General features: G+C 31.9%; 1 protein-coding gene across 2 annotated transcripts in view; it reads right to left on the reverse strand.

The window, feature by feature from the left end:
* Nucleotides 1-27,298, reverse strand: part of LOC130452717 (cytochrome b5 reductase 4) — a 230,319-nt gene that overhangs the window by 15,647 nt on the left and 187,374 nt on the right. For both annotated transcript variants that reach the window (XM_056792131.1, XM_056792132.1), the window contains exon 3: nucleotides 3,203-3,318. In XM_056792131.1, coding sequence (XP_056648109.1) covers nucleotides 3,203-3,318 — 116 coding nt within the window. The remainder of the gene's footprint in view (nucleotides 1-3,202; nucleotides 3,319-27,298) is intronic.

Genomic DNA, 27,298 nt, shown 5'->3' on the forward strand with positions numbered 1-27,298 from the left:
TCTGGGGAGCAACATTTGCAAATAGCGCCATCAGATTCAACAAAAAAAAAAACTTGTGAGGTTTATCGAAATTTGCAGAAGTCAATCAGGTCGTTGACAAATTACAAACAAAGAATACCATCTTCAAGACAGAATTGAGATAATTTAGCTAGATGCGACGTTAGCAGTAATTGTGAGAAGGTCAATAATTTGAGAAGCAACGTAGCAAAGGAAGAAAAAGTAGAGATATCAACAATTTTCGAAATCTGGAATTACTGCTCATGATATATACTGCACTAAATTATGACACCCCGATTTGTTTAATTTCGTTCATCATCAGGGAATTTCTATCGAGAAGACAAAAATAGTTGGTGTAATCAAATAATATTTCTTAAGTAACTAAAACAGATTTTCCCGTTCATTCGGAGATAGTTTTAAAAATCATCGGGTTCAAATTTTAAACTATTCCGTAAGTTAAAATGACTATATATTTTTCGTTTTCCATAACCAACGCCCACATTACTTTTTACGGTTCCTTTTCACTGTTTTTGTATTATTCATTTTCAAAATTAGTCATTATAATACCATCAGACACCAGACATTATGTTAAACTGTGCAAGCAAACCTGTACAGGTCACCTCTCCGGTACACCATAAAGAGAGAAAAAGTCTCATCAGATTTTTTTTATTTGAGTAGTAGGAGAGTAAGTAGGATCAATGTCGTTAGGTATTTGATTCGTTTCTAGAATAGCCCTGATATGGGAAAGCTGCTAAACTAAATGGATCCATTGGAATGAACCTTTCACGCCAACTCTTTTTTCCGTAAAAATGGAAATCCTAGGTACATGATACCTCATTTAGAGATGACTTAACTTCTTTCTTTTTCTGTAGAATTAAAAAATGGGGTCGAATATAACGTTCCATTTAAAAAATCGTATGTTTCATTTATTCAACTACTTTCGGATCATTCTGTATGACTGGAAATAATTAGAGATAATGTTCATATGACCATTAGAATGCACAATATAGACAGTTTAACTAGTGTACAATTATTTAAACTTGATATGTTCTTATTATCCTTATTTTCTCTCCTACGGGTAAGTTTGTAAATATTTATTTTAATAATATTTGATTATTGTCAACCTTTCAAGATCATTTTAAGTAGCATAGCATAGCAAGAATATTATCAATTGGTATAGTCCATCCTATATCAATTGCAGATTATAAAAACCAGTTCGAAACTTTTTCCGACAATTTTGTTTGCTCTACCATAGGCATAGATACCTCATTTTATAAATTTATTATTTTTATTAGCAATACCCGTCGCGGCTTCGCCCGCGGTTTATTGAACCTCGCGTAATATAGGGATAATACGATGAGAAACGACTTATGTATTCTATGTATTAATTCAATTTGGAAGTGTTAAAAGAAAAGATCAAATCGATTCCTGTCACTTTTAAAAATTGACCTTGTGATTTATTGATTGTCATAGCAAAACAGACTCTAATAGGGAATTGCATTCTTTTAAATTGAAAAGGGTAGTAAACATTATCGGTGTTCCAACCTTAAGAATAAGTCTATGTGCCAGGAAACCTGGAGGATTGAGCGTGTTTAGGAACTCTGATGGGTATCGCACAGCATTATCAACTTGTAACACAGAATCTATAGATCGAAACTCCATCAAATGGATTTAACCCTTTTCAAAGAAATCAAAAAGAAATTTCCAAAAACGGAGAAATTAGTAGAGAAACTTTCTTTTCTTCGTTCCATGTCAGCTTTTTCTTTTTCAAAACTTCTCTTATCACGTCGTCTCATATTTCTTTTGATCTGTTTCGATTTTGTTGTCTTTTGGCTTTCCAAACTTTTTATACTTGTTTTAAATTACCCATTCTCAGCCCATTTCTCTACTAGCTTAAATGCCTTCTATTACTTGTGGCTCTTCTCTAATACTATCATTCCTAATTTTATCTTTTATTGCCATTCCTGTCAGTCTTTTCAAATATTTCATCTCTGTAGTTCTTATTTTACTTTTTTCATGCTGATCCAGCACCCATTATTCGTACCCATATGTATGGGCCTAAATATAGTTCGATATACTTCCATTTTGGTGTTTTTTGATACTTCTCTTTTATTTATGAATTGTTGACATTTTCAATTCTCCTATTTATTTCCATCTCTAGGTTCTCAGCTGCTTCCAGTTCAACTCCTAGATATTGCTCTACCTTTACTTTTCTATTTCTTCGTCTTCTATATCTATATGCATTTTGTAACAACTGTTGTTTATTGTCATTACCTTCGTTTTCTTTCTATCCATTTTCATTCAATTCTACTTCGTTCTATATAATTAAGTTTTATTGTTATTCTTTTTCAGTCCTTGTTATTAATGCTACATCATCAGAAAATGTAAAATCTGAAATTTATACTTTTTCTAAATACTATGCCCCACATGCATACTTTTTGTTTTTTCTTTGCACCACTTAATTATATCGTCTATAAATTCGTATTTTTTTCAACACTATTACACTTTATATTATATCGGCTATATTTGTTTCAATTGCTTTTTCGATTTCAGTCAAAATCAGATAAAATAATAAATATTTTAAATCGAAAAAATTACAGTGTGTTTGGAACATAAAAAATGAATTTTACATCGTATTTTATAAAAAAGTATTTTCTTCAAATATATATAAAAGACAAAAACTTGAATTTTTATAGCTTTTTCGCAAATCGAGATACACAAACTCTCCCTCTTCTACTTTCCCACTTGAGGTCGCTCGTAAATTATTTTTCTTGCATTTTTATCACATTCTCTTCCTTTCCCAATGGGTTTCAACATACTAATATCTTCTTTACTTTCTACCATTTCCAAATGCTTTAGCGCTGATATAATGATTGTTAGATAAAATTTAAAAAACAAATATTTACAGGTTCAATGCGAAGACGTTGCTTCAAATATGTATGCTCGACAAAAGAAAATTCTGAAATTTCTAATAAGGCAGTTAGTGTGTGAATTCACGAAGGAAAATCGACGATGAGGATGTATCATAATTAAATCAAGGTCTCTTGGAGATCAACCCTATCAACTCACTGGAATGAATATCATTAATATCATTTGGGTTGGAGTACTCTGTAAAAACAAATCTTTTTATAGTTAGGTCAGGTGAGGGTATTCATATAAAATTAATAGCCGCTATTAAGAATGTTACGTAAACTAGACTACTTACCGACAAATGTCCGGCCCTGGGTCCTAAACCGGTAAGATCTTTTCCGGAGGCACCGAGGCGAATCCAGTCCATAAGGGAATGTCCGGGTTGAAGAGCACATTTGTTACGAGGATTCCCTGAAAAAAAAAGTGAGAAAGATTAATGAGATATGTCATCGATAATAAAGTAATTTAGTTTCAAAGGAAGTCTATATGTCGATCTTTTTTAAGGGTGTTAATAGAAGTGACAATCGTATCAACACCCTATCAACTCCGGCAAAACTTTTTTAGGGTAGTTTTCAATATATTCCTATGTTCATGACATTAATAAACAATTTAGTTACACACTATATTTTTCCTATGATCAATCGCATTCTTGAAAAAATGTTTGGTGAATAGGAATTTTTCATTCCACTCCACAATCTACTTTCATTCAAGATGTCTTTCTTTTAAAGCGTTTAGGTTGATGAGTTTGTCTATGGGGTGGATGCTTGGAAATTAGATTTATAAATGGTGTTTTAATCAGAGTGCAAGATTTGAATTGTGCGCCATGTTTGACAGTCATAATGTCACATGATTTATGATGTGACAGATCGAAAGTTGACAGTTGGGACTTGGTTAACATAAAGCATTACACTGTAGAATAACGCGTCCTGATTGTCTAGAAAATCCACGAATGATTTATCAGAAAGCAATGCAACAACATAACGAAGAAGGTAATTCAGTAATAGCGAACCTTATCGTGCTATAATAGTTTCTTGTGCCTCATTTGGAAGCTATTGATCTTGACGATATGTGGAACATTGAAGATCTTACACGAGTTTGCTACTGGTCGTGTCATCAGATTATTTGAAGTCACAGGTTTACGCCAATAAGTCTGAAACCTTTGAGGCATTAAAAGCCGAAATTAGACGCTGTATCAATGAAAAACTACCACATGTATTGAATAACGTTATTGAAAATTTCGTCAAAAGGGTACGCAAGATATTTTGTTTCATAGATAATTCCGAAATATATATTTTCTAAATCAATAAATATTTCAATACTTTGCTACAGAAAACCATGTTTTATTGAACATTGAAATCTCACGCTCTTATTGAAACACCAATTATATCCGCTAGAATATTTTAAATTCAAAATCATTTGACTTGGCCTAAGTGAAGAGGCGAAAGACTTCAGCTGATATTGGGCGGTTCTAGTTTGATTCGCTTATTTCCTAGACTGTAATTGGTCTGGTAGACAATTAATCAACTCCTTTAACTTGGTTGACCAATTTCTTAGTTAAAAAGGGAAAGACCTCGATTGGTGTTTGTCGGCGGAAGCGTGATTGACTTGGTTCCCAGACAGACTATACAGTAATAGTATAGACAATTCCTCCACTCGTTTGACTTGTTTGACTAATTTCTACCTTAAAAGGCAAGAGACTCAGGTTGGTGTAGCATAGATTATTCGTTCACTTTGCTGATTTGTTTGGACTAGATATCAATTTATTTAATTTAAACAATTATTCCTCTATCGCTTGATATTAATATTGTTTTCCTTCGCATTTTGTGATGTTTATAACACCAATTACATTATTTTCCTTCACATAGATCCAAGATTTTAAAAACATATCAATACTCTATATGTGATGTGGCAGATTGCACCGTCTTTTTGTCAAGATCCATAAAATCTAGTTCAGGCCACATGAATTCATTATCACGTTTCTGTAAAGCAGTAAATTTCAAATTGTTTGGTTATCATGTATCTGTTACGATGTCGTCGTCGCTGAACATAATCAATAACATGGATTGAAATTTACAAATGCGAATTACACATAAATTCAAATGAACGCAACTCAGAAATAAGTCTGAATTCAATACTTGAGCATACTTTTAGTATTTCACTTAAATTATAAAATTACTTTTTAAACTTTTTAAAAATGGTATGAGCGACAGTGAAAGGAGCATCAGATATCACAAAAAATAAAATGAGACATAGAAAAATCTGACGAGGTTTCACTAACAATTGAAGATATAGTTATTGTCAATTTAGTGATCAAGGTTCACACTTTCGACTCATCATGCTCTAGCATTTCTAAACCGTGTGGAAATGAAGATTGCAAGCTTTTGAATTTCCGTACACAAAATTTAATTATCTATAGGATACAACAAACTGAGAAAAATCCACATAAATGAACTAGTATATCCGAACGACCTATTAATATACGCTAGCAGAAAATATCATCTACAAAATAGTAGTGGAGTAATGAAGTAAAGCAATTCGGACCGTAGATAAAGAAACAAAAGACAAAAATTATGGAAATTTCAAACTAACCAGGAGAAATAACAGTGCTAATACAAGAACAAGAAGAGAAGAGCACTAATAGGAGATCAGGAGAAATAATTGGCGAAGAGGTAGCTAGTAGGGTAAATAGGACAATATTTACATATGTAGCCTGCCCAACCAATGCTGATCTAAAGTTGAGACAGGGTGGTAATCAACAACTTGATCGGAAAATAAGGTGTGAAATGAAAATACTGAGACGTAATAAAATCAGTAAGTGCAATGCAAAAAATCGGACAACAGTTGAGATGTTTTGAACACGTAGTGAGAATAAAGAGGATAGATCATCTAAGGTGATATCGGGAAGCGAAACAAACAGAAAGAAGAGAAGAGGTAGAACCAGAAGAAAATATAATACAGAATTAGCAAACAACCAGGAGAAAAAAGAGGTCTCAACTGAGAGGTTAAACAGGAAGCAAATGATATAATCCAGTGGAGAAGAAATATGAAGTATGATTTTATTATTTGGAGAAATTTGCTCATCAAGCAAGTTTTCTTCGAATTTTGGAAACAGCCGATAATAATGGAGATAATGGCGATTTCTCAACTAAATCGAAGCCTGTCTAAGCTATTACTAGTATTGTGATGGTGTGTAACTTGTAACTTCTTTCAGGAGTTTTTAGTTAATATCTGTAATTGTGATTCCCTTTTGCAGAAAATCTACTAAAATTATACCTCGAGCATCCAAGAATTAGATTAGCATGGCCTTCCCTTTTGGAAGGTTCCATCTTTAATTTCGACGTTTTCCCTCCTTACTCTGTATTTTTGTCTCCACATTATAGTGATAGATCCATGGTATTGCTACTAATATTTCTGGAAAATATTCTTTGGCTTGTCTATTCTACATTGAAAGACATGTTTGGGTGCATCTGATAACATTGAGGATGGTACGTAATATGATACAGTGTATTTAATCACACGATACATTTTGATACTAGGATGAGTCTATCGAATTAGAGCTTCAACTGTAGACACGCCTCAACAAATTAGATTTAACAGTTTTTAGCGTGATTTTGAAGATAATAAATCACAAAGTGGCATGATCAGAGCTAATTGTTTTGATTTATAAATTGGGCAGGAGTGAAGCGTAAGAATCATTCTAGGTATAGAGTAACAAATCTTTGGTAGAATAGCAACTTGATGAAAAAACAACATCTTTTGTAGAAAATGTTTTGCGGGTATATTATAGTTTGTAGAAAAAAGTACTATGTACCTTATCAATCAACGGATAATTATCCAGTTTTCCATTATTCGGAGATCAAACTATGGAAAATAAAACAATAAATCACAATAAAATCCACTATATAATAAAATTGTCCATAATATCAATTGAATAATCCTGGTATGTCACTTACTAAAATCCTTTAACTTATTTATATGAATAGTATTAAAATTATAAATTCACTTTACAAGGTGAATAGAGATTAAAGAGTAACCTCTACGATATAGCTTTTGCAAAAGCTCTTTCAAAGTTTAAAACCACTTAAATATTTACATCGTTAAAAATTAATTTCGCGACATTCAAATTCAAATTATACATTGACGAATTGTGAGAGCGGCGAGGTGTCGTAATATGTAATTTAGTTTATTTTCTCATTTTCTTCATTTGCTCATCCTTCTGAAAATTCTTGGAGAGAAATCACAATAGCAGAACTTTATAAATTGGTATCAATTAAGCAAATTCATTGAAATATAGTTAATTCCGGATCATTAACGGAATTACGGTTTCAAATTGAGGTCATTTACATTAGGAAACTAATAAGTGCCAAGGCAAACAACGATATTTTCATATTAATCATATAAAGAAAGTATAAATTGAGGAAATTTATACAGAAATACGATTCTAACGTAACAAAACCAATTTTTTTATGGATAATTTTAAACTTTATAAAAAGACTACTTTTTTTATGTATGTGTACAATTTATTTTTTCTCTCTAATTTCTTGGGTTCGTAGGTTGTTTGGATGAAATAATCAAACTTCGATGAAATATCACATTTCTATGTTAGATATGTATAACTATAACGTTTCGCTCTTTCTTTGGTAGTATTATCAAAGACTGATTATATGATGATTAAAATATTTGTAGAATAGACAAAAAAAAATTTTAGTAGATATCTTAAAAACAGAGTATTAGAATCAATGTATTTACCTCAAAATTTCAATAAAATTAGAGTAGTCTATGCCTTTTTGGTGTATTTGTCACCATTTATTCTGTTCTCTAAATATTGTGTAGTCATTCCTATATAATTTTTAGGACAATTGAGGGTAATGATTTAGATTAGGTTACATACCTCCGATTTCGTTAATATTTTAGTATGTTATAGAGAAAATTATGCTGAAAAATTTGATGTATATATGTAGGGCGCAGAAATCATCCCTTCACATAGTTTTTCAACTTTGAAGTTCCAGAAAAAGAAAAATAATTTATACATCATAGTTTAGTTTCGCATGTCTTCATTACTTAATGATCATAAAATTTTCAGTGAGTTTAGTCTAGTTTGTTTACATACCACTATTGTTAGTAAATTTATCAATATTTGTTTTTTTTATTCGTGTTTGACCATAAAAAGGAAAAAATTCTATGAATTTTTGTGTATTGCTGTTTATTGATTGATATTCTATCAATATTTTTACTTAAAATTAGTGGTTAGGTTAGGTTAGGTTAGGTTAGGTTAGGTTAGGTTAGGTTAGGCTAGATTAGGTTAGGTAAGGTTAGGTTATGTTAGACATGCGAAGCTAAACTATATAAAATAATTTTTTTATTTTTCTTTTTTTAGAACTTCAAAGTTGAAAACTATGTTAAGAGATGATATATATATATATATATATATATATATATATATATATATATATATATATATATATATATATATATATATCAAATTTTTCAGCATAATGTTCTCTATAACATACTAAATTTTTAACGAAACATAATCTAACATAATCTAAATAATTGCCCAATTCAGACCTAGTATGGAATATATAATATTTGATTTCTTAGAGTCTTTAGTTTTGTTTTTTAGTGTAGTGAATAGAGGTGATAATGTGTTGTGTGATCTATGACTTATATTGAGGTTATGTTTCGATAAAATGTATTTCAATTTTTCTGATAGTTGGTTTGTATAAGGGAGTGCTATGTATCTTTTTCTTTACTAGAATTTATTTGTGTAGTTGGATTCACATTGTTCTTATTGTGTGATTTATCTGTGGGTTTTCGGATGATTCTATCAATTTGATTGATTAATTACTGCTAAGCAGTTGTCAACTTATCTTTTGAAAAACACTACAACAATATCCATATCATCCAGTATCTTCCCTTCTACTTATTCCATAACAATTTGCGCGAGACTTGAGGAAATTAGAGATCCCATTGTACATCAGTTTAGCTGTTGGAAAAAAAGTCTTCATATTGGAAATAATTATTAGTTTGAATAAGCATAATACCTTCTTGAAATTCGTCATAGCTGATTGATTGTTTGATTGAATCCCATCTTTTTTTTCAATACGTGTGTTATGAGATCGTTATGAATATTTGTACATTGAGAAATATGATTTTGTATCTAGAAACTGCTTAAGCATAAATGAATATTTTACGTAAAAACGATTTTTGGTTATTTTGGATAAACTGCTGGCAAGGTATTTAGATAATTTGTAGGAAGGTGACTGATGTACGTGTAAATATATACACGGCGACCCAGAAAATCTATTGTGTCTCTTTTGCTTGTTGTAGCACTGGATGCTCAATGGTTATAGCTAATCTATTAATTCCAGTCCTTCCAGAGAGTTTAGAATGTGGAACGGCCATGGCTACCAAAGGTTTTCATGTAATACTCTGAAGTTTCGTAGTATGTCACAATTTGAGAGAATGTGGTTAATCTCTCCATAGCAAAATCTTCACATTACATCCTCTGTTAAGCTTAGCATCTTCAGATGTTGAGGCGACAATGTCCCGACAAATCTCATGTTAATATTCTTAAATTGTTCATACTTAGGCTGATATATTCGATAGATCTTCGGTTCTAGTTTCCTATGAGTATTTTTGCCCTTGTAGATAATTCCAGTGATTACTTTTTTCTATCTACACCCTTTTCTAGTTTTTTATCTATTGCTCTGTAGCCGATTCAATTAAGGGTAACGGTCCAAATGGTTTATCCGCCCTTATTTTAGCTACCTCATTTCTCCCTATACCAGTGTGTCCTGGAACTTTATTGGAAATTTATTCTTTTTGTCAGTTCCTTTAACTTGACCAGGCATTCTGAAGCTAGCTGAGATCTAATCTGATATTAAAGCTTAAAGCTCTTATGACTTGGCTATCTAAAAAGATTATAATCTGTACATAATTTGACGGAATTCTTGTTAATTTCTCACATGGTGTTTTGATCTAATTCACTAATACTGATTAGTTCTGAAGTAAAGTTTTTATTAAACGTGGAATTTTTGTTATATCATCCTGAAGTATGTCCAAGATTTAATCAAATCAATCACTGAAGGAGGTTTTTGATTAATTCCTGGTGACTAGTTCTCTAAACAGTATGAGTGAGGTTTTTTTCGCCGCAATTTCCAATAATATTTGTAGGAATGGAATGTTTGGAATCACTTCTTGTGCAACTGTTGGGTATGTTCCTATAGCTCCTGTTGTACATAGACTGGCAAGTCTTTGTACCTCCGAAAGACTGGTCTCACTATCGGCGTGTACGTCAACAGGATATTTGGTACACAATTCAAATTCTTTCCTGCGAAGTTTTTGTACACCCTAACACCCTAACGATTTCACTATCTACAGTGTGAAATTGAGATTCTTTTTCCTAGTTAAGGTGCTAAAGAAGGTCGACTACTTTTTTACTTGGTTGTGATTTTAATTATCATTTAAGGATGATTTTTAAAGTGAACATATACTAATTTACTGAATATATTTGACTCACGATATGTTCAAAAGTGTTTTTTTCTGCTTATAACGAAGAATCCAAATAAATAATGGTAATTTATTTTTATTGAATTTAGGGAAAGAAGAAATGCTACTTCATATTATACACACACACGTGTCGAACTATTTTATAGCATAAATTTATGTAAATATCTCCGATATAAAATAGAGTAACATATGATGAAAAATATCATGGGAGTAGTATAATCTTTTATGTCATTTTATGCATCTGCGTAACGCGACCATCGTGTCGATATTAAATTTTTGAATTGTTATTTGTCCTAGCATAATGTAAATCTACGAGCTAGCGTAAAAATAGGGTTTCGCCTACAAAATTATTACTGTTCAACCAGCAACTTTAGAAATAAAATCGTCGAAACACGCATATGCTATCAATAAAATGAAATTTTATTTTTTCCTTGAACTCTTTAACTACAACCCTACCGAACTTAATTTTCAATTATAAAAGTGTGTCGTATCTAGGGTTTTTAAAAATTAAGTGAAAATATTGAAATATGACCGCACCTTTTTTTCTTTCTCTTAAGGAGGAACATTGTTGGAGTAAAAAAGCTACAAATACGTTTTTTGGGTTATCGATTGTAAAATAAACGTAGTAAACATTCTTTAGCCTCTACCTAGGAAGCTGCCCTCTATATAATTCCGAATATATCCTCAATATCAGCCGGTCTATTTTAATAAACCTTTTCTTTCAGATATCCTCAAAGAAAGCAATAAATGACGTTAGTTTAGATATATAGGTAACGTGGGTAAACGGCGCCATAATATTTCAACGGGGATACCAGATATCTATTACCAATTCCATGCATAAGTAAAATATTGCGTTACCATAGCAACGAACAATTACTTATAAGGGTTACGAGGTAAGCAGATTTACGAAGATATGCTTAATACCCTTGGTGATCAATGTTCTTCGTATGCGACCGTGAAAAATTGGACTGCAAGCTTCAAAAGAGATAAATTTTCCATTGAAGATGATAACCGATCGGGAAGGCCAGTTTCTGTGTCAGTCCCCGAAAATATCGATGCAGTTCATGACATGATTTTATCAGACCATCGAATTGGACTAAAACGGATATCTGAAGCAATGAATCTTTTATACGCGTTCATAATATAGGTCACGTCAATTTGGACATGAGAAATATTGCTGCAAAATGGATCCCCAAATGTTTGAATATTGACCAAAAGCGTACAAGGATAGAAGCATCGCCTTCGATTTGAAAACTATGTAGACTTCTTAAGCCGAATTGTTACTATCAATGAGACTTGGGTACATTTCAACGATCCAGAAACAATGCAACAATCGATGGAATGGCGACATTCTGGTTCTCCAAGAACTAAGAAGTTTCGTGTATAAAAATCTGCTGGAAAAGTTGCTTGCTTCAGTTTTTTAGATAAGGGTAGATTACTATTCAATATTACTGACCACTCTTATGGAAAAAATTAAAGAGAAAAGACGCGGAAAGCTATCCAAAGGTGTTTTTTGTAGGACAATGCCCCTGCACAAAATCTCATGTTGGCATGTAAAAAATTCGTGATTTAGGGTTTGAATTACTAGAACACCCCCCTTATTCACCAGATTTAGCTCCATCAGCCAATTTTTTTTTTAAAGATCTAGAGATATAGAAGTTGTTCCACTGCAGGGCTGGGGTGTTGGTGATAGGTTAGTGATTGTACTGTTTTAAGCTGAAAAAAAGATAAAAACGGACGACGAAACGTGGCGTGAAGAGAAGAAAAGAAAGCTCCAGCCTTAAAAAAACAATGGATTCCTTCCAGGTTCGGGAAAGTCGGTAACTTGGCTTGTGAACCGGTTCACCAGATTATAAGAAAGCCGCATAAAACCGGCAACCCCAACGATCTAAAGGTGTAGGAGGAAGGGTTTTATCTAATAGCTAAGTGAGAATTATTTAAGAAACTGCGGTACTTCTCGGGGAAGTCTTCATACGCTGTTGTTAGCACCAATCCGAAAACTTATTCAGAAGACTTTGTGCGGGGCTGTACGCATACACTTTGACCATGCGTGTACAAGATGTATGGAGGAAAGACTAGAATGGGGCCTTGTGGAATGCTAGAAAAGGGGTGCAAGGTTGGAATAGGCAATAACCGAATTTGACGCTGATGGCTCGTCAATTTTATTGTTTTGATTATGAGGGTTAGTTTAGGAAGATTGGTGTTTGCGTTGAGTGTATAGTTTTCGGGCCAAAATCCGAATTGAAATTTTTGAATAATAATCTGCTTGGTACAGAAGTTCAAAGACATTACCTAGAACACTGATAAGCGATATAGGCTTGGTAGGTTTAGGAATGAGAACAAAGTGGGAGGTTTTCCAACATCAAGTGAACAATGAATATGCCAAGTAGGCAGACAACATCGCTAGTGGAGGGCGTTTGAAGTGGAATATTCTCATTTAGATGGGTTATTCTGTGCGAGCTCAGAGCAACGTTCAAAGGTCACTTCTGATTGGTATTCCGGTATTTTTTCGCAAGAAATGTTTGAAAAAATCAGTGAAACCAAACGCAGAATACGAATCATCCTCCACCATGATACTGCGAGCTCTCACGCACAAGTTGAAACAAAAACTTTTTTGAATAGTGAAAACATCGCATTACAGTCCTTGTTTAGTACCCAATGATTTCTTCTTATTTTTGCATAGCAAAAATAAATTGCGAAGTACACGTTTTTCTACACTTGACGAAGCGGTTGATGCGTTCATTTCACATGTTTTGAAGGTACCTCAATTGGAATGGAAAAAATGATTTGTCAATTGGTTTAAAAGCTTACAAAAGTGTGTTGATCTCAGTGGAGAATATCTTGAAAAAAAATTAAGCTAAATTCAATTATAAATATTTGTTTTCATCTGTCTATCTCGAAAATTAAGTAGCAACCCTTTTAACGATGCATATTCCAAAAAATCATCAAGAAATTAGTTGAATAAATGAAATTCGCTTTTCACATTATTAGAAAATTTATGGATAATTCTGTATTATTAAACCGAACAATTATTGTCATAGTACAAATAGAATTACTGTTCAAGATATTAATTAGTTAACTTCCAGTTAAGTTAATAACTTGGTTACCCAAATGAAAGTCAGACAGTGTAATTGTTGGTGTAGTGGTAGTGTTCAATATCAATGTCAACAACGGTTCTAGAAATCGGATAACTTGGTAACATTAGTAATAACAAAGGTATTGTAATTTTTAAAAGCTTATAGAAGTCAGCACACAAAATATGATGATTAATTCATTCATATTCATATTTATTACTTTGTATATATTGATGAATAAACGTTCAACAAAAACCCTTGAGTACATATTATTGCAGATATTTTGAATTAAATGATAATTATTCATGTTACAAACAGAATACTTGGTTACTGAATTTATAATCCTTTGTTACCCTATCTATATTAAATTTAGTTTTCAAGTCACGAAAACTGTGGATATAGTGTTATGATTGGAAAAAGTTTCTCTTGTAATAAACAGAATTTCTAGAAGGAATAATATTGTATTAACTAAAGTGAAGGGCTCCATTGAATTTCTTCTAAACAGAATGAATGGGTATTGAACGGATTATTTGTATTCTCTCGACAAAATGGATCTAGTGACTTAAGAGTTTCATAAAGGGGTTTATGGAAGGAAGGAAAAGTGCTCTTCCTATTCACAAATAGTGATAATAATCAATAGAAAGAGATTTATTATAGCTTCGATATATTCACATATTACATCTGATTTTTGTTCTAGATACTAAAAATAACCTTACCACGATTAAAATTGGGAAAAATGAGGCTAAGACTTGTAATTGTTTGTAATTTTGCGTGTAATTCAAATTTTGATACGAAACTACTCATTGTTTTATTATACATAAGTAAGATCATTTTAAAATGTTTATAGAAAAAGGCAATTTGCTCATTGACGAGTTCATATGCTTAACAAAGTATGTAATTGAAGAAAAAATCAAGAGCTCAAGAGCTCAAGACTCCCGTCGTCGATCAGCGTTGGGTTCAGAAACATTTTTAAACAAAACAAGTACCGTGTGCCATCCTTAAGATTTTAGGTAAGCTTGTGCACTATCTCCTTTATTAGTTCCAATGCATCAGTGGAGAAAATTTTCACTTATATGAATTTCAAGTTTTCGATATTTATAGGTTTTTCTTTTTTAATATTGGCAAGCAGACACTAATTTTGGTTTTAATTTGTCTTGAATATATGCTTGTAAATATTTGTAGCTCTCTAATGGTTTGAAAAATTTTACATCCATTGGTTGTTTACTTCCCTTTTGTTAATTATTTTTTGTTATTATTTATTTATATACGCTTTATTGTATACATCAGGCCACGTGTATGCCCAGCAAGCACATTTTGCGTTATTTTTTTACGGTACTTTTGTATTCGTTACCTGTGTCAACTTGAAAATTTGTTTATCGCGTATTTTCTAGGATAATCCAATTCTTGATGTATCTTTTACAAAAAAATTGTTTTATCAAAAACTTACAACAATTGTACAACACTATATTCGAGAATGGAATACAAATATATAATTAAAAAAAGAAAGTTCTGTTAGAAACTACTTGATGTTCAAAAAAGCATTCTAAATAAAGTAATTTATGAGACGATTGAGACAATTTGCGTAATTTTTCCCTATATATGTATAGGGAAAAACATGCTTAAACCATGTATACCAGAGTATACTTATGACGTCAAAATTTTGATGGAAACGCCACGTGTATTTCATAATCATACGGTCCTTATTTGAAAAAAAAAATTAAAGTATTGAAACCAATATATTTGCTTACACTAGCATTTATACAGTAATTCTGAACAAAAAAAATTTTGGGTTTCATGGTCGATTTTGAAATGCAGAGTGGCAGTATTAATAAAAGTATACGAATTCCCTATGTTCTTTGTAATAATCAAGTCGAAAATTCAACTTATCGTAGGTAACAAACGAGAAAGGAGGATACTTGTAATGAATCTTTGTATTATATAATGCCTTCTGACGCTAATTTCAAAAATTACAGTAGATACTTTTCAGAACTCTCGATCACAGCAATATTAGCTTTAAATCAACGTGTATCTACACATTTTAAGTTCAATTTCACAAACATCCACAAACTTCTAAATCTAGTTGCGCCTTGTAGATCCTTGAAATCGAGTCGGATGTGAGAAAAAGCGCTCTCGACTAAAGTGCACGGTAACCAGATAATAAAAAAAAGCTAACGAAAATCGAAAGAAAAGAAGCTATCAAAATATACTCGTAAATCCTTGAAAGTTCTAAAAAATGTACCAACATGAACGTACCGCCGATATTTTAGGACGATTTCAACCAAGCTTTTAATTGAAATACGAAACCACTTCTTCTCTTTAGAGGAACAAAAAAATTATACAATTTGTAATATAACGAAGATGTCAATTCATATTAGATTTACCAAAAAATACTGACTGAAAATTTTTTTAAAATAATTAAGGTCATCTGGATTAGTCTCTTTGAAGAATACATGTTGTATGGTTACTCTAAAATAATAATAAATAATAAATGTTTTTAATGTTATTATCTATTAATTTAGGAAAATAACCGTCATTATCTCATTATTCTACATTTAATAGTTACTGTGCGTTTATACAGAAAAATATTAGATAAGGAGTGATGGTAAGATATTACAGAGAGTATTGGTCTTTCTCTACACTTTTAACGTTTATTTTAAATTAGACTTTAACAAATGTTGTAGGTGTTCATATTTTTCCTAGTTTGCAAACTTATCAATTCAACTTCAGTGCTACAAATCACATAATGTATTTCTAAAAAATATGTAGATGAATTTTTAAAAAGCGAAACGTTTTTATTAGATATATAATGGATACTTTTAAAGCGACAAGGGAATTTGAAATGTTTATTTATTCAATATAATGAATATAAAACATGTTTTAATCTATCCATTAGAATTAAATAAATGTATCAAATGATTAATATTATTTTTATATTTTATTATTAAATTTATTATTATTTTTACTATTCTGGCGCTGATACCACTTACCGCACTTTAGGTTTCACTGGCACGCGCCTATAAACTCACTCACGCACGTTTTCTACCTTTTCTTTTTTCATGAAAACGAGGAGATGAAAACAACTTGAAATAAAATACTGTTGGGATTATGGATAAGGTAACGGTGAATTTATGAAAAAAATACGTTATCAATTGGAAGATTATTTTAATTCACTTGGAGTTTTGGAGTTATGTCCTTACAACGTCAATGCTCGGAGATAACTAAACTACATACTTCCTAACCTTAATACATTTTTGGATATTATTATCAATTCTATACATAAACCTATACCTTGTTTATGACCTGTAGCTCGAAAAGCTTTTTTTTGTCTTTATTTAAATAATACCAAAATATATTTTTTTGACAAAAGTAAAATGTGTTTAGCGGATGTTTTAAAGAAGAAAACTTTATTTCCAAAATCATATTAAAATCAATATTATAAACGTACATTATCTTAAAAGAGGATTTTTGCATTCAATATTGCCACAAATAGAATTAAAAAAGTTTGAAATTTAAGACCAACCTAATCGGGAAATTTTTGCGCATTCGAATGTATATTTTCAACAAACATCTACAAAAAAATTGGCTTAACCTCTAAAAACATCTACTTAAGGTTTCCAAAAACCTGACAGCGCGATGGCGTCACGATCATGGACGGGTCACCTTCATCTTAAGTATTGTTAAGTTATGTTGTTTTTCCGTCATGTATGAAAGCCATCAGGCACTCTGTTGAAGTAAACTTTAATTTTTTCTGTTCTGTTATGTTATTTAATCTTATTTTTATTTGTGTATAAACCCCTTAATTAATGTCTAGAAAATTTTTTTTGTATGATTTTTTTGTGTATGAATGTAATGAACTATTTCGCATTGTCATTAGTGAGAGGTGTTTAGAAATGAAATAGTTGTAGCCTATGTCAGCAAGATGATGAATCACATACATTTGAGTGTTTTTCATAACAGATGATTGAAAGAAGGGGCACAATAGAGTGGCAAACCGGATCTCTCGATGTGTCGCGTTTACACTTTTTTCTGGGGATATCTAAAAAAATTGTGTGCTATAGAAACATAATAGTCAAGATGAACTCAGAAATAGAATACATGTGATAACTTGTCAAATAACGAATCAGCAATTGTATTTTTTCTTATCAGCTTTTTTGGAGACCGTGAAATAAAAGGGAGAGAACAATTTGAACACCCAATTAAGTTAGATTATGAAATGATTTATTTTTGCAAGGAAAACGTAAATAATCTAATAAATAAAGTTAGAATCAAACGGCTGACAGCTGTACTCGTAATTTAATGAGGTTAAACTATTTAAGTAAGCAGATTGTAATATTCCATTCGGCTTGTTATGTTTTTCTTCAAACATTTTGAATATTCCTTTATTCACGTATTGTGGTACAGTGGTCACTTCTGATTTATTTATTCTAACTTTCGAGTTTCTGAAAAAAATAATTTGTTATCGACCTCCCACTCCATTCGAGAAATTCTGTAAACCTCGAAATTGATTCGAAATCTTCCTCTACCTATCTACACCCCATATCAAATTTAATTTTAGTAAATTTGTGGTGATTTCATTTTTACATCCGCTGATCTACAGCTGCCAAGCTGGGAGTCCCAGCCTTATCTTTAATATATAAATAAATTTGAGTTGTTTTTAATTTATAACTGCCTTTTTTTCGTTGTGCTTTTTTGGGTACGCAGTTAATATGAATTCATTATTTTTTCAATAAATTTATTTGTTGCTGAAGCTTCTTTCATTGATCTTAGCAACGAATATTAATTTGAATAATCGTGTCCGGGAATAGTTTTGGATTTTCTATTTTTAATTCAATTCATAAGGCGTTTCCCGCTACTCCCGCTTTCCCGCTATTAATTTTTAACGTCGTTCGTTAAAAAGCTGGTGGTGTCAAATTTAATATTAATTGTTCACCCCATCTGAGTACCCGATATTTATATACTTTAGCTAAGGCCGATTACATTAATTATAAATTAAGGTTACAAGATTATGTTGGGTGTATCCTATTAAGTAGATGGCTTGAATTATTTGTTTATCCACATTATATTCTAAACCTAATAGCGTTACTTATTCAACACTCGGTCAATCAATTTTTTCGGTCCACGGTATAACCATTTGTGTAAACCAATCTTCAAATACGTACTTGTCAAATCATTCAGTTTTGGTTCTATTATAACGAGTTCCAGGGAGTCCCTCAATACACCAGAAAGCAAACAATCTCTCCGCCTTATATACAACATATGAAACAAATAAAGTTCCATGTTCAGCGGCAGCAAACATGACGGATATTGAGGACTATGTTGAGTTCATAATACGTTCAGGATATTAAATCCCTTTTCTGAAAATACATTTTGAGGATCCAATAACGTCTGTCAGATTAGTCGCGTCGTAGTTAACGATGGAACCAGGTCATGCTTTTTTGATATTTTGGCACTGTCTGTTATGTTTGTGTCTATGAATAAAATTGTTGCACCAGTCTACACCGGGAAAATTGTCTTTGAACTTCTTTAGGCGGACACCTTCTGTGTCTAAATGACTCTTCAACACTACTCTCAGTTCTGTAATGGTTAGGAGGAAACCATATTCGGAGCTGGCTATTATAACGTCGACAATGGACTGTTCAATCTCCGGGGCGATTAGCTGAGGTGCTCCAACAGGACCTTCATGTTTTTTTTTTCAACTTCATTTACTGGGATTATTCTAGAAATATTGAAGGTTTTGGATGCTTCTGTATATCTCATTTGATTACTTTTAATCAATAGAACAGCTATACGCCACTATTGTTTGGTATAATTGTTATAACGCCGTGCAGACACTTGTCTTTTATACATTCTTAAAAAACATAATGTGGAGCAACTTCGTCAACCGCTAAATTCAAGATTCATTAGTTTTTATTACGCAATCCTTAGCATAGCAACATGATTTTACGAAGTCAAAATAAAATTTTTTTATGAGAACTTTTTCGCCGAGCAGCGTATTCGTACTGACTAAGACCTGTTGATCGCGTAGTATTTTGCCACCAACTGCATTAGAGCAGCATTGCCAGATTAACAGAAAATAATTTTTTAGTTTTTTAAGCAATGTTGCCCCGGCTGGCAAAGTATCCCCACTTTACGGTACGTTATTCAATAATTAATACCGCAAATGGGAAACAATTTTACAATCCACTGCAAGCAGAAGTAAGAAGAAATTCGGAGAAACGGATCATGTCAAAGATCTATCTAAAGGTAATAGAAAACCAATTTCTGACAACCACTAGATGTTCTGTTAGCCTCTCAAGATAATCTCTATACCAATTCACGGCAGCTAAGGAAGAAAAAACTGGCATGCTTACAAAGTAAATTTAGTACAAGACCTTTTGGATATGATTTTGATAGACGAATTGAATTATGTGAAATTATAATAACAGAGATTCGATATTCTTAAAAAGGTTCTTTACTCTGATGAAGTTACATCTCTATTAAACAGTCATGTAAATCGTTAAACTTATCAGTATTGGGCTATGAAAAATCCACACTGGATGCAAGAGTACCGTACTCAATACCAGAGAGAGTTAATGTTTGGACGGTAAGAATAGATAACAGGATAATTGCACCATACTTTTTCGAAGACAACTTAAGAGGTCCTCGATATTTAGAATTTCTCAAAACTTCTCGCTTTCCGAATTGAACTGGTTGTTTACAAATAGAAATGAGTGCACCAAGATTTATGCCTCCATACTATGCTGTTTTGCATAACGTCTTTCCAAATCGGTGGATATGTCGAAGAGCGACAATAGAATGGACGCCTGGTTCACCTGATTTGGCTCCTATTTTTATGAGGATACTTGAAAAAATTGAACCTACTTCGTTTGCAAAAATAACTCCAGAAGTTATAGAGAAGGTTCGAGAAGAGTTTTTCTTATTAGCCTTGAACCCTTGATTTAGGTTTCGTTCTATTGATTGAATAATACAATTCATTGTAATAATGAAAACTTGTTAGTATTTCATACAAACATACATATTGATATGCCTGAATAGGTATTTAAAAATATTTCAAATAATTTATCACAGCATCCACATTTCCATTTATATTGCTCTAATTATTTGGCATTTCCTTAAATGACGGTCCTGAAAATATTGGTTCATATTAAATTAACTCCTTTTAAATTTTTGTTTTTATTCATAATTGGAATATCATGGAAATACTTGGCACTTAAAACCTCCCTTTCTTGAATTACAGAAAGTTTTTAATGGTGAAACATGGCATACGGTTATTAGGAATTTACATACCCTTATAACTTATAGAAATGAATAAACGTATTCTTTATATCAACTGAGTCGGGCCCAATATTGAATCGTCCATATCTCTTGTAAATTGTTTGAAAAATTACTATAGGTAACCTTCTTTAGCACATTATTCAACTTGAAACAAAGAATTGGCTTAATATCAACAAACAAGCATACTACCAAGCAAGAACTTGTCTCAATGCGAAGGTGTACCAAAGCGACAAAACATAGATTCGGATAAGTTAAAATGGATGAAAGGAAGATGGTGTTATTGATATCAACTATTTATTATCGTCCAAGAATTCTCTTCTATTTGTTCTATCGGCTGAAAAGTATATTTTGAAGTGATTTGTGTAATGAAAAGATCAGTTGGGTCTATAATATTAAAACATTATGGTAAATTGATAAAGTTTGAAATTTCTGGCCAGAAACCTGAGTTAAAGAAATGTTTTATTGTGCAGGATACATGAACTTGGTACATATAGTCTATTTGATGTTTCAAATACTGCGTATCACATAAATTTCTTTATTTAATATTTACTGCAAAACGGTGATTCAATAACTCAATTAGATTAGTTTGCATCAGATTCAGAAAGAGTCGTTTACTTAACGGAAACCTGAATTAACTCGTTCTACTATGTTCTTAACGACCGCTACGCAATTAAGTTTTCAGGAAACTTCTGCACTAGTAGCACTGTTTTATGTTTTACTGCTATTTAAAATTGTTTCGTGAGTCACATAAATTTCGCTTTCGGACTTAGGATGAAGATATTGATGGCCGGCTAGAGCATTGACGAATTCTATTTGTGATGGAAAAGATTAAATGATAGTTTCCGATAATTTAAACCGCAGAAAATATATATCGTACTCCAACATTTGGCTTTAACTGCTCACCAGGTTTTAGATAGAAAGTTTTTCCTGATTCGATTGATCAGTATAAGGGTAATCAGTGGAATATAGAATCTAATCCTATTTTATGCAAAATTAGAAGTCTATACTAACAGAGCTGACAATATCCGTTACCTGAGACACCAGAACTCTACGAGGTATTCAAGATCAATTTATTACAAGCTTCAGTAGTCAATATAGAACAATTTGAACATTTATTATAAATTTGTTCTACTATGTTTTTGTGTTTGAGTGTGTACATCGCTTCGCCCATAATGATTTTGCAAATAATAAAAGGGATTAAAGTTTTAAATGAGGTACTCAAGAGTGTGAATAAAAATATATTTGAGATACTTTGACAAAATGGGACAATTTGAGTCAACTAAATTACATATGATGCTCGGTGTATGGAGGACGATACCAAGTTAACCACAAATGGCAAATGTTTATTCACTTTGATTTGGGACTTCCTCTTCTCCTACCTTCTATATACTTTTCCAGCATTGACGAGGCTACTATGACCACGCAGGCTCACCTTAAACCTCATGATCGCTTTATTCTTTGTGTTTTTATCTTTTAAACTATTATTAGTTGGCGACAAAGTAATTTCGGTTTTAAAGTATAAAATAAAACATATTTTTTAAAAACAATAGATTTTAATCTATTATATATTTTTCATTTTGCTCAATGACCTTTTGCCATCAATCTTTCAGCTTCAAGATTCCGTGCTCATAAAATTATTGGTCCTTATAGGCAAAAAACTGAACCAGGTGCGATTGAAGGACATCGTCATTAGTGAAAGTTTTGTCATTCAAAGAATTCTACAAACTTTTGTAATGAACCAAATAATGTATATACTCATTCAAAAAATATTATTCAATTCTTAATTAATTGTTAAATAAAAATTTTTTCGCCGAAACTGGATATTGAATAACATTTTGGCCATTCTAATTCTCAAGCTTTATTATTTTAGTTTGATAAATACGATGGTATACAATTCCAAAAGACTTGGTGATATGATTTTCTACGTCTCCTTTGTTGTCAAATTTTGTTCCCATGAAAGTTTCCAAAGACCGGAGCAGTGCAACACCTGAGCTATACGGTGGGTGCGTTAACACCAAGTTCAGGCAATTTTTACAGAGTCATTTGAAATATGTGTAACCAGGGCTGTATGGGGCCAAGTTCCAATAGTTTCCCGCGAGAGAAAAGAGACCTTGCATTATCACTAAACCTTTCCGATTTGACTATTCTGACCATGTTTCTTTGATTGCCTCATCCAGTTTCATTATTTGTTGACAGTAAACATCAGAATTGATCGTTTGGTTCCTGGAAGCATCTCAAAATACACAACACATTTTTAATCGCACCAAACTGAAAACATGAGCTTTTTTGTTGTATTTTAGCTTTCTATGTAGTTTGTGCTGGTTCATCGTGTTTGCTCCAAGATTGTTTTCGAACTGTACAAGTACCATTTTTCATCAACATGATTCTTTTCAAAAAAGAGTCGGTTTCATTTGATTTAAGGTGCATATTGCAAATGTTGATTCTTTATGTTGAATGAATTTCTTTCAATTCGTGAGGTACCCAAATATCAAATATTAACTTTCCAAAGATATATTAATTGTTTTCAATTGTTGTCTGCGATACATGTAGCATCTTCGCAACTTCTCGAACTGATTTGGTCATCATCAACTTGAGTAAGCCGACCAGAACGTTGCTCTTGCTCTTTGAGGGAAAAATTTCCAAGGCGGAATTTTTTATACCAATTCTGACACGTGCGCTCTATTAAGCAATCAGCACAATATACTTCACATATTTCCTTGTGAACCGCAGTAGCTTTCTTTCCTTTACGATAATAAAGAAGTGAAATTTGCTGAAAATGTTCGTTTCCGTTTAAAATTAACGCACAACTAATAGCTTCAATAAAAATCCTAAAGTTACGTCAATGTGACAAGTATCGCATGACAAAAGGCAAATTACAGCACTGACAAAAAAAGCAACGCTCTCTATCAGTTAAAAGTGAAGGTACTTAGTTGCCAAACTTATACAAAGTGTTTCTATATTCGACCAACAAAAATTTTCCATAAATCACGAATGTCTTAAATTTTTTTTTCAAATTTGGTGACCAATATGATCGTTTAATAAAGTAATATTTTGACAACAAACTTAACATTAAACCAGTCGCGCCCTGACAGGGTTAGTTATCACTTTTATCCCCCTATTTTTTACGCCACTGGAGAAAATTCTTTTTTTCTATTTTGTTTTAAATTGCCTGATTAATTTTAGTTAAAAAACTTATAACCTTTAATTGAGCTAAAGTGAACGGTGTTGTAGAAATTTGCCTCTAACCAAAAGTCTGCAAGCACGTAAGTAATTTACGTATTAATTAATTATTCAATTAATTCCGAATAATTATTAAGCGTAAGTTGTTTAAAACAAATAAAAATTATTCATAATCTCAATTTCAAACAAAAATGTATTACAATAATAACAAAATTGGCAATGAAAATGAAAATAATAATGGCACAAATTAAATTTAAACAACACTGTATTACAACAGTAACAAAATTGACAAAGTTACAGTAGTTGTTCAAACTGTTGGCCGCTTATTTCAATACACTTATTAAATTAAATGGAGTAAATTATACGTGCTTTCTGAGAGAAATGTTGGAGAATGTACCGTTAAATATTAGACAACATATGTGGTTTCACCATGATGGGGCATCTGTTTATTTTACTGCAGCGGCAAGAAATTACACCTGACTTAAATCCTACCGATTTTTTATGGGGCTATATGAAGTCCTTAGTGTACGAAGTCTGAACAAGATCTAATAACTAGAATTCAAGCTGCGGCAGAAAACATTCAATTCCATCCAGATTTATTCTCAAAGAATGTTTTTCAATGACAAAACAGCGTAATAAGTGTATTGAAGTAAGCGGCCAACAGTTTGAACAACTACTGTAACTTTGTCAATTTTGTTATTGTTGTAATACAGAGTTGTATATATTTAATTTGTGCTATTATTATTTCTATTTTCGTTGCCAGTTTTGTTATTATTATAATACATTTTTGTTTGAAATTGAGATTATGAATAGTTTTTTATTTGTTTTGAACTACTTACGCTTAATCATTATTCGAAATTGAATGATTAATTAATTAATATGTAAAAATTTCTTACATACTGGCAGACTTTTGTTTAGAGGTAAATTTCTACAACACGCTTCATTTAAGCTCCATAAAAGATTAGTTTTTTAACTAGGCAATTTTTAATCAGGCAATTCAAAACAAAATTCAAAAAAGAGCTTCATCCAGTGACGTAAAAAATAAGGGGATAAAAGTGACAACTAACCCTGACAGCGCGCCACTGGTTAAATTTTTCCAAAGTTTTTTATCAAAATATCACTTCATTAAGGAGTTCGTATTCTTATATCAAAATGAATCATTTATTGTGATCTCTCAGTGGTAGAGCGTTGTCGGTCGAATATAGAAACACCATGTATATACTTGGCTCAAGGTTCTTCATTTATTTCACAATAACATTGTTCTTATTATCTTCCGCTATTCTCATCTCCCCCTTTTTTTGTAATTAGAAATAAACGGGAACAACTAATTGTTTCGGCACTGCGAAAAAGATGGAATGTATAGACGGCACTATAAAATACTAGGGGATATCATCAGATCGAAGAAGAAGGGTACGACAAAACAAAGAGAAAAGCGAGGGAGATGAAAATAAGATATTTGAAAAAAGGTGAAATATGATAGGAAAATGTAGAACTTTCAGACGAACTAAAAAATCAGTGAAAAGGAAACTCAATTAGATTTATAGTGATTATGTGCTGGTCTGTTATTAGTGAGCTTAGACTAAGAAATTGTTTGGTGGCGAAGAAATAAAAAGAGAAGCAGGATTAGGTTAGGTCCATTTATTTCTCACCTTAAAAAAATAAATCGGTGTAAACCAATTTTAAACAAATAAAGGTCTAGAGAAGACATCTAGCACAAATAAGTTCTAACTTAAATATAAGAAATCGAATAGGTAATTGAGAAAACGTACAAAATGATTAAAAATTGATTATAAAATTTATTATAAAGATAGTTGTTATATGAAATTGACGATTACGTTCACTTCTTATCCAATTGTTTCTACTAAATACCTTGAAGAGACTGATTCTTCATTACCATTTCTTATGCTATTATTCAGAACATATAAATCGACCATATCTTGTCAAATAAACAAAAAATAAACGAAATATCATCTTTGGGTCGATGATTAATGTAGTATTATAGAATAAACTACACATTTTTTTTTTAATTCTGATCATGACCCAGTTTCTACTTTGGGGTGAGGTAGAACTGAAAGTCATGATGTCATTAGACTTTCGATCGTTGAATTTCCGGCTTTTTGAGAGTCCTTCGTCACAAGATAACCTGAAACGCTTTAATAATTGCCGAGGGGCGACGCTTCCTTCATCTAAGAGATCGAACTTATTCAAGAGATAATGAATCATTGAAATTAAAAGTTAAACGGATTAAACTATTCTGATTAGAGAAAACTTTCTATGCATTTTGATTAAGAGATCAACGTTCATGTAAAGATCGTAAAAAGTGTTGTAATTTTCACGGTGTAACCAGATGCAAATTTTCAGTTTTCATTTCAATATGAAAATTTAATCAGTAAGTATATAAGCATATTGCATAAACAGCTTATTCCACTAACAACTGGTACTCATTTTATTTACATAATTGTATTATAGCATAGCGTTCTTAATTATCTTTTTCAATCTATACTAATACAGCTTGTAACGTACCATACTAATATTTTACATTAATTTACAGACAAAATTTTCTCTAACATTACAAATACAAGCGTATCATTGAATAGTTCTTTTCTACAGTTTGTCAGGTGAAATTATTGAATATATATATATATATATATATATATATATATATATATATATATATATATATATATAATATAACGTATCTTGTAATGAGAGGTTACGGTGATCTTAGACCTAACTTATGACGGCATAACTCACTTATTTGAATAATATGACGATGGTCCCAGAAGTACCTGACCAGACCTAGAGAAGGCGGTGGTTGCCTCAAAAATACCACTTTATTAAAAAGTACACAATCTATACAGCATATGTTTCAAGTTTGAAGTTTCAAGTTTGACGCCACGTTGTTCAGTCTTTGTTTGGCACTCTTCAGTAGTGAACGTTTTTAGTAAATTGGTAAACATGGAAAAAATTGGTCATCGTTATGTGCTACAATATTCTTATTTGAAAGGCATTAGACTAACCAATATAAAAGCTCTACTCTGGGTGAGACTGCTCCTTCGTTATCAACAGTGAAATATTGGATAGTAAAGTTTATTGAGGCCTTACGACCTGCGAAGACCATCTTCGCAGTGGTCGACCAAATGAGGTGAGCGGTTTGGTAAAGTTTCATAGCAATAAAGCCGAATTTTTGTACTGTTGAAAAACTATGTGAGAAACGTGGATCCTCCACTTCACACCCGAAACAAAAGAACAATCAAAACAATGGACTGAAAAGGGAGAACCGTCTCCAAAGAAAACAAAGACCGTTCCATCTGCAGGCAAGGTCATGTCATCGGTTTTTTGGGATGCGC

This window comes from Diorhabda sublineata, chromosome 2 (genome assembly GCF_026230105.1).
Source record: "Diorhabda sublineata isolate icDioSubl1.1 chromosome 2, icDioSubl1.1, whole genome shotgun sequence".
NCBI lineage: Eukaryota > Metazoa > Arthropoda > Insecta > Coleoptera > Chrysomelidae > Diorhabda > Diorhabda sublineata.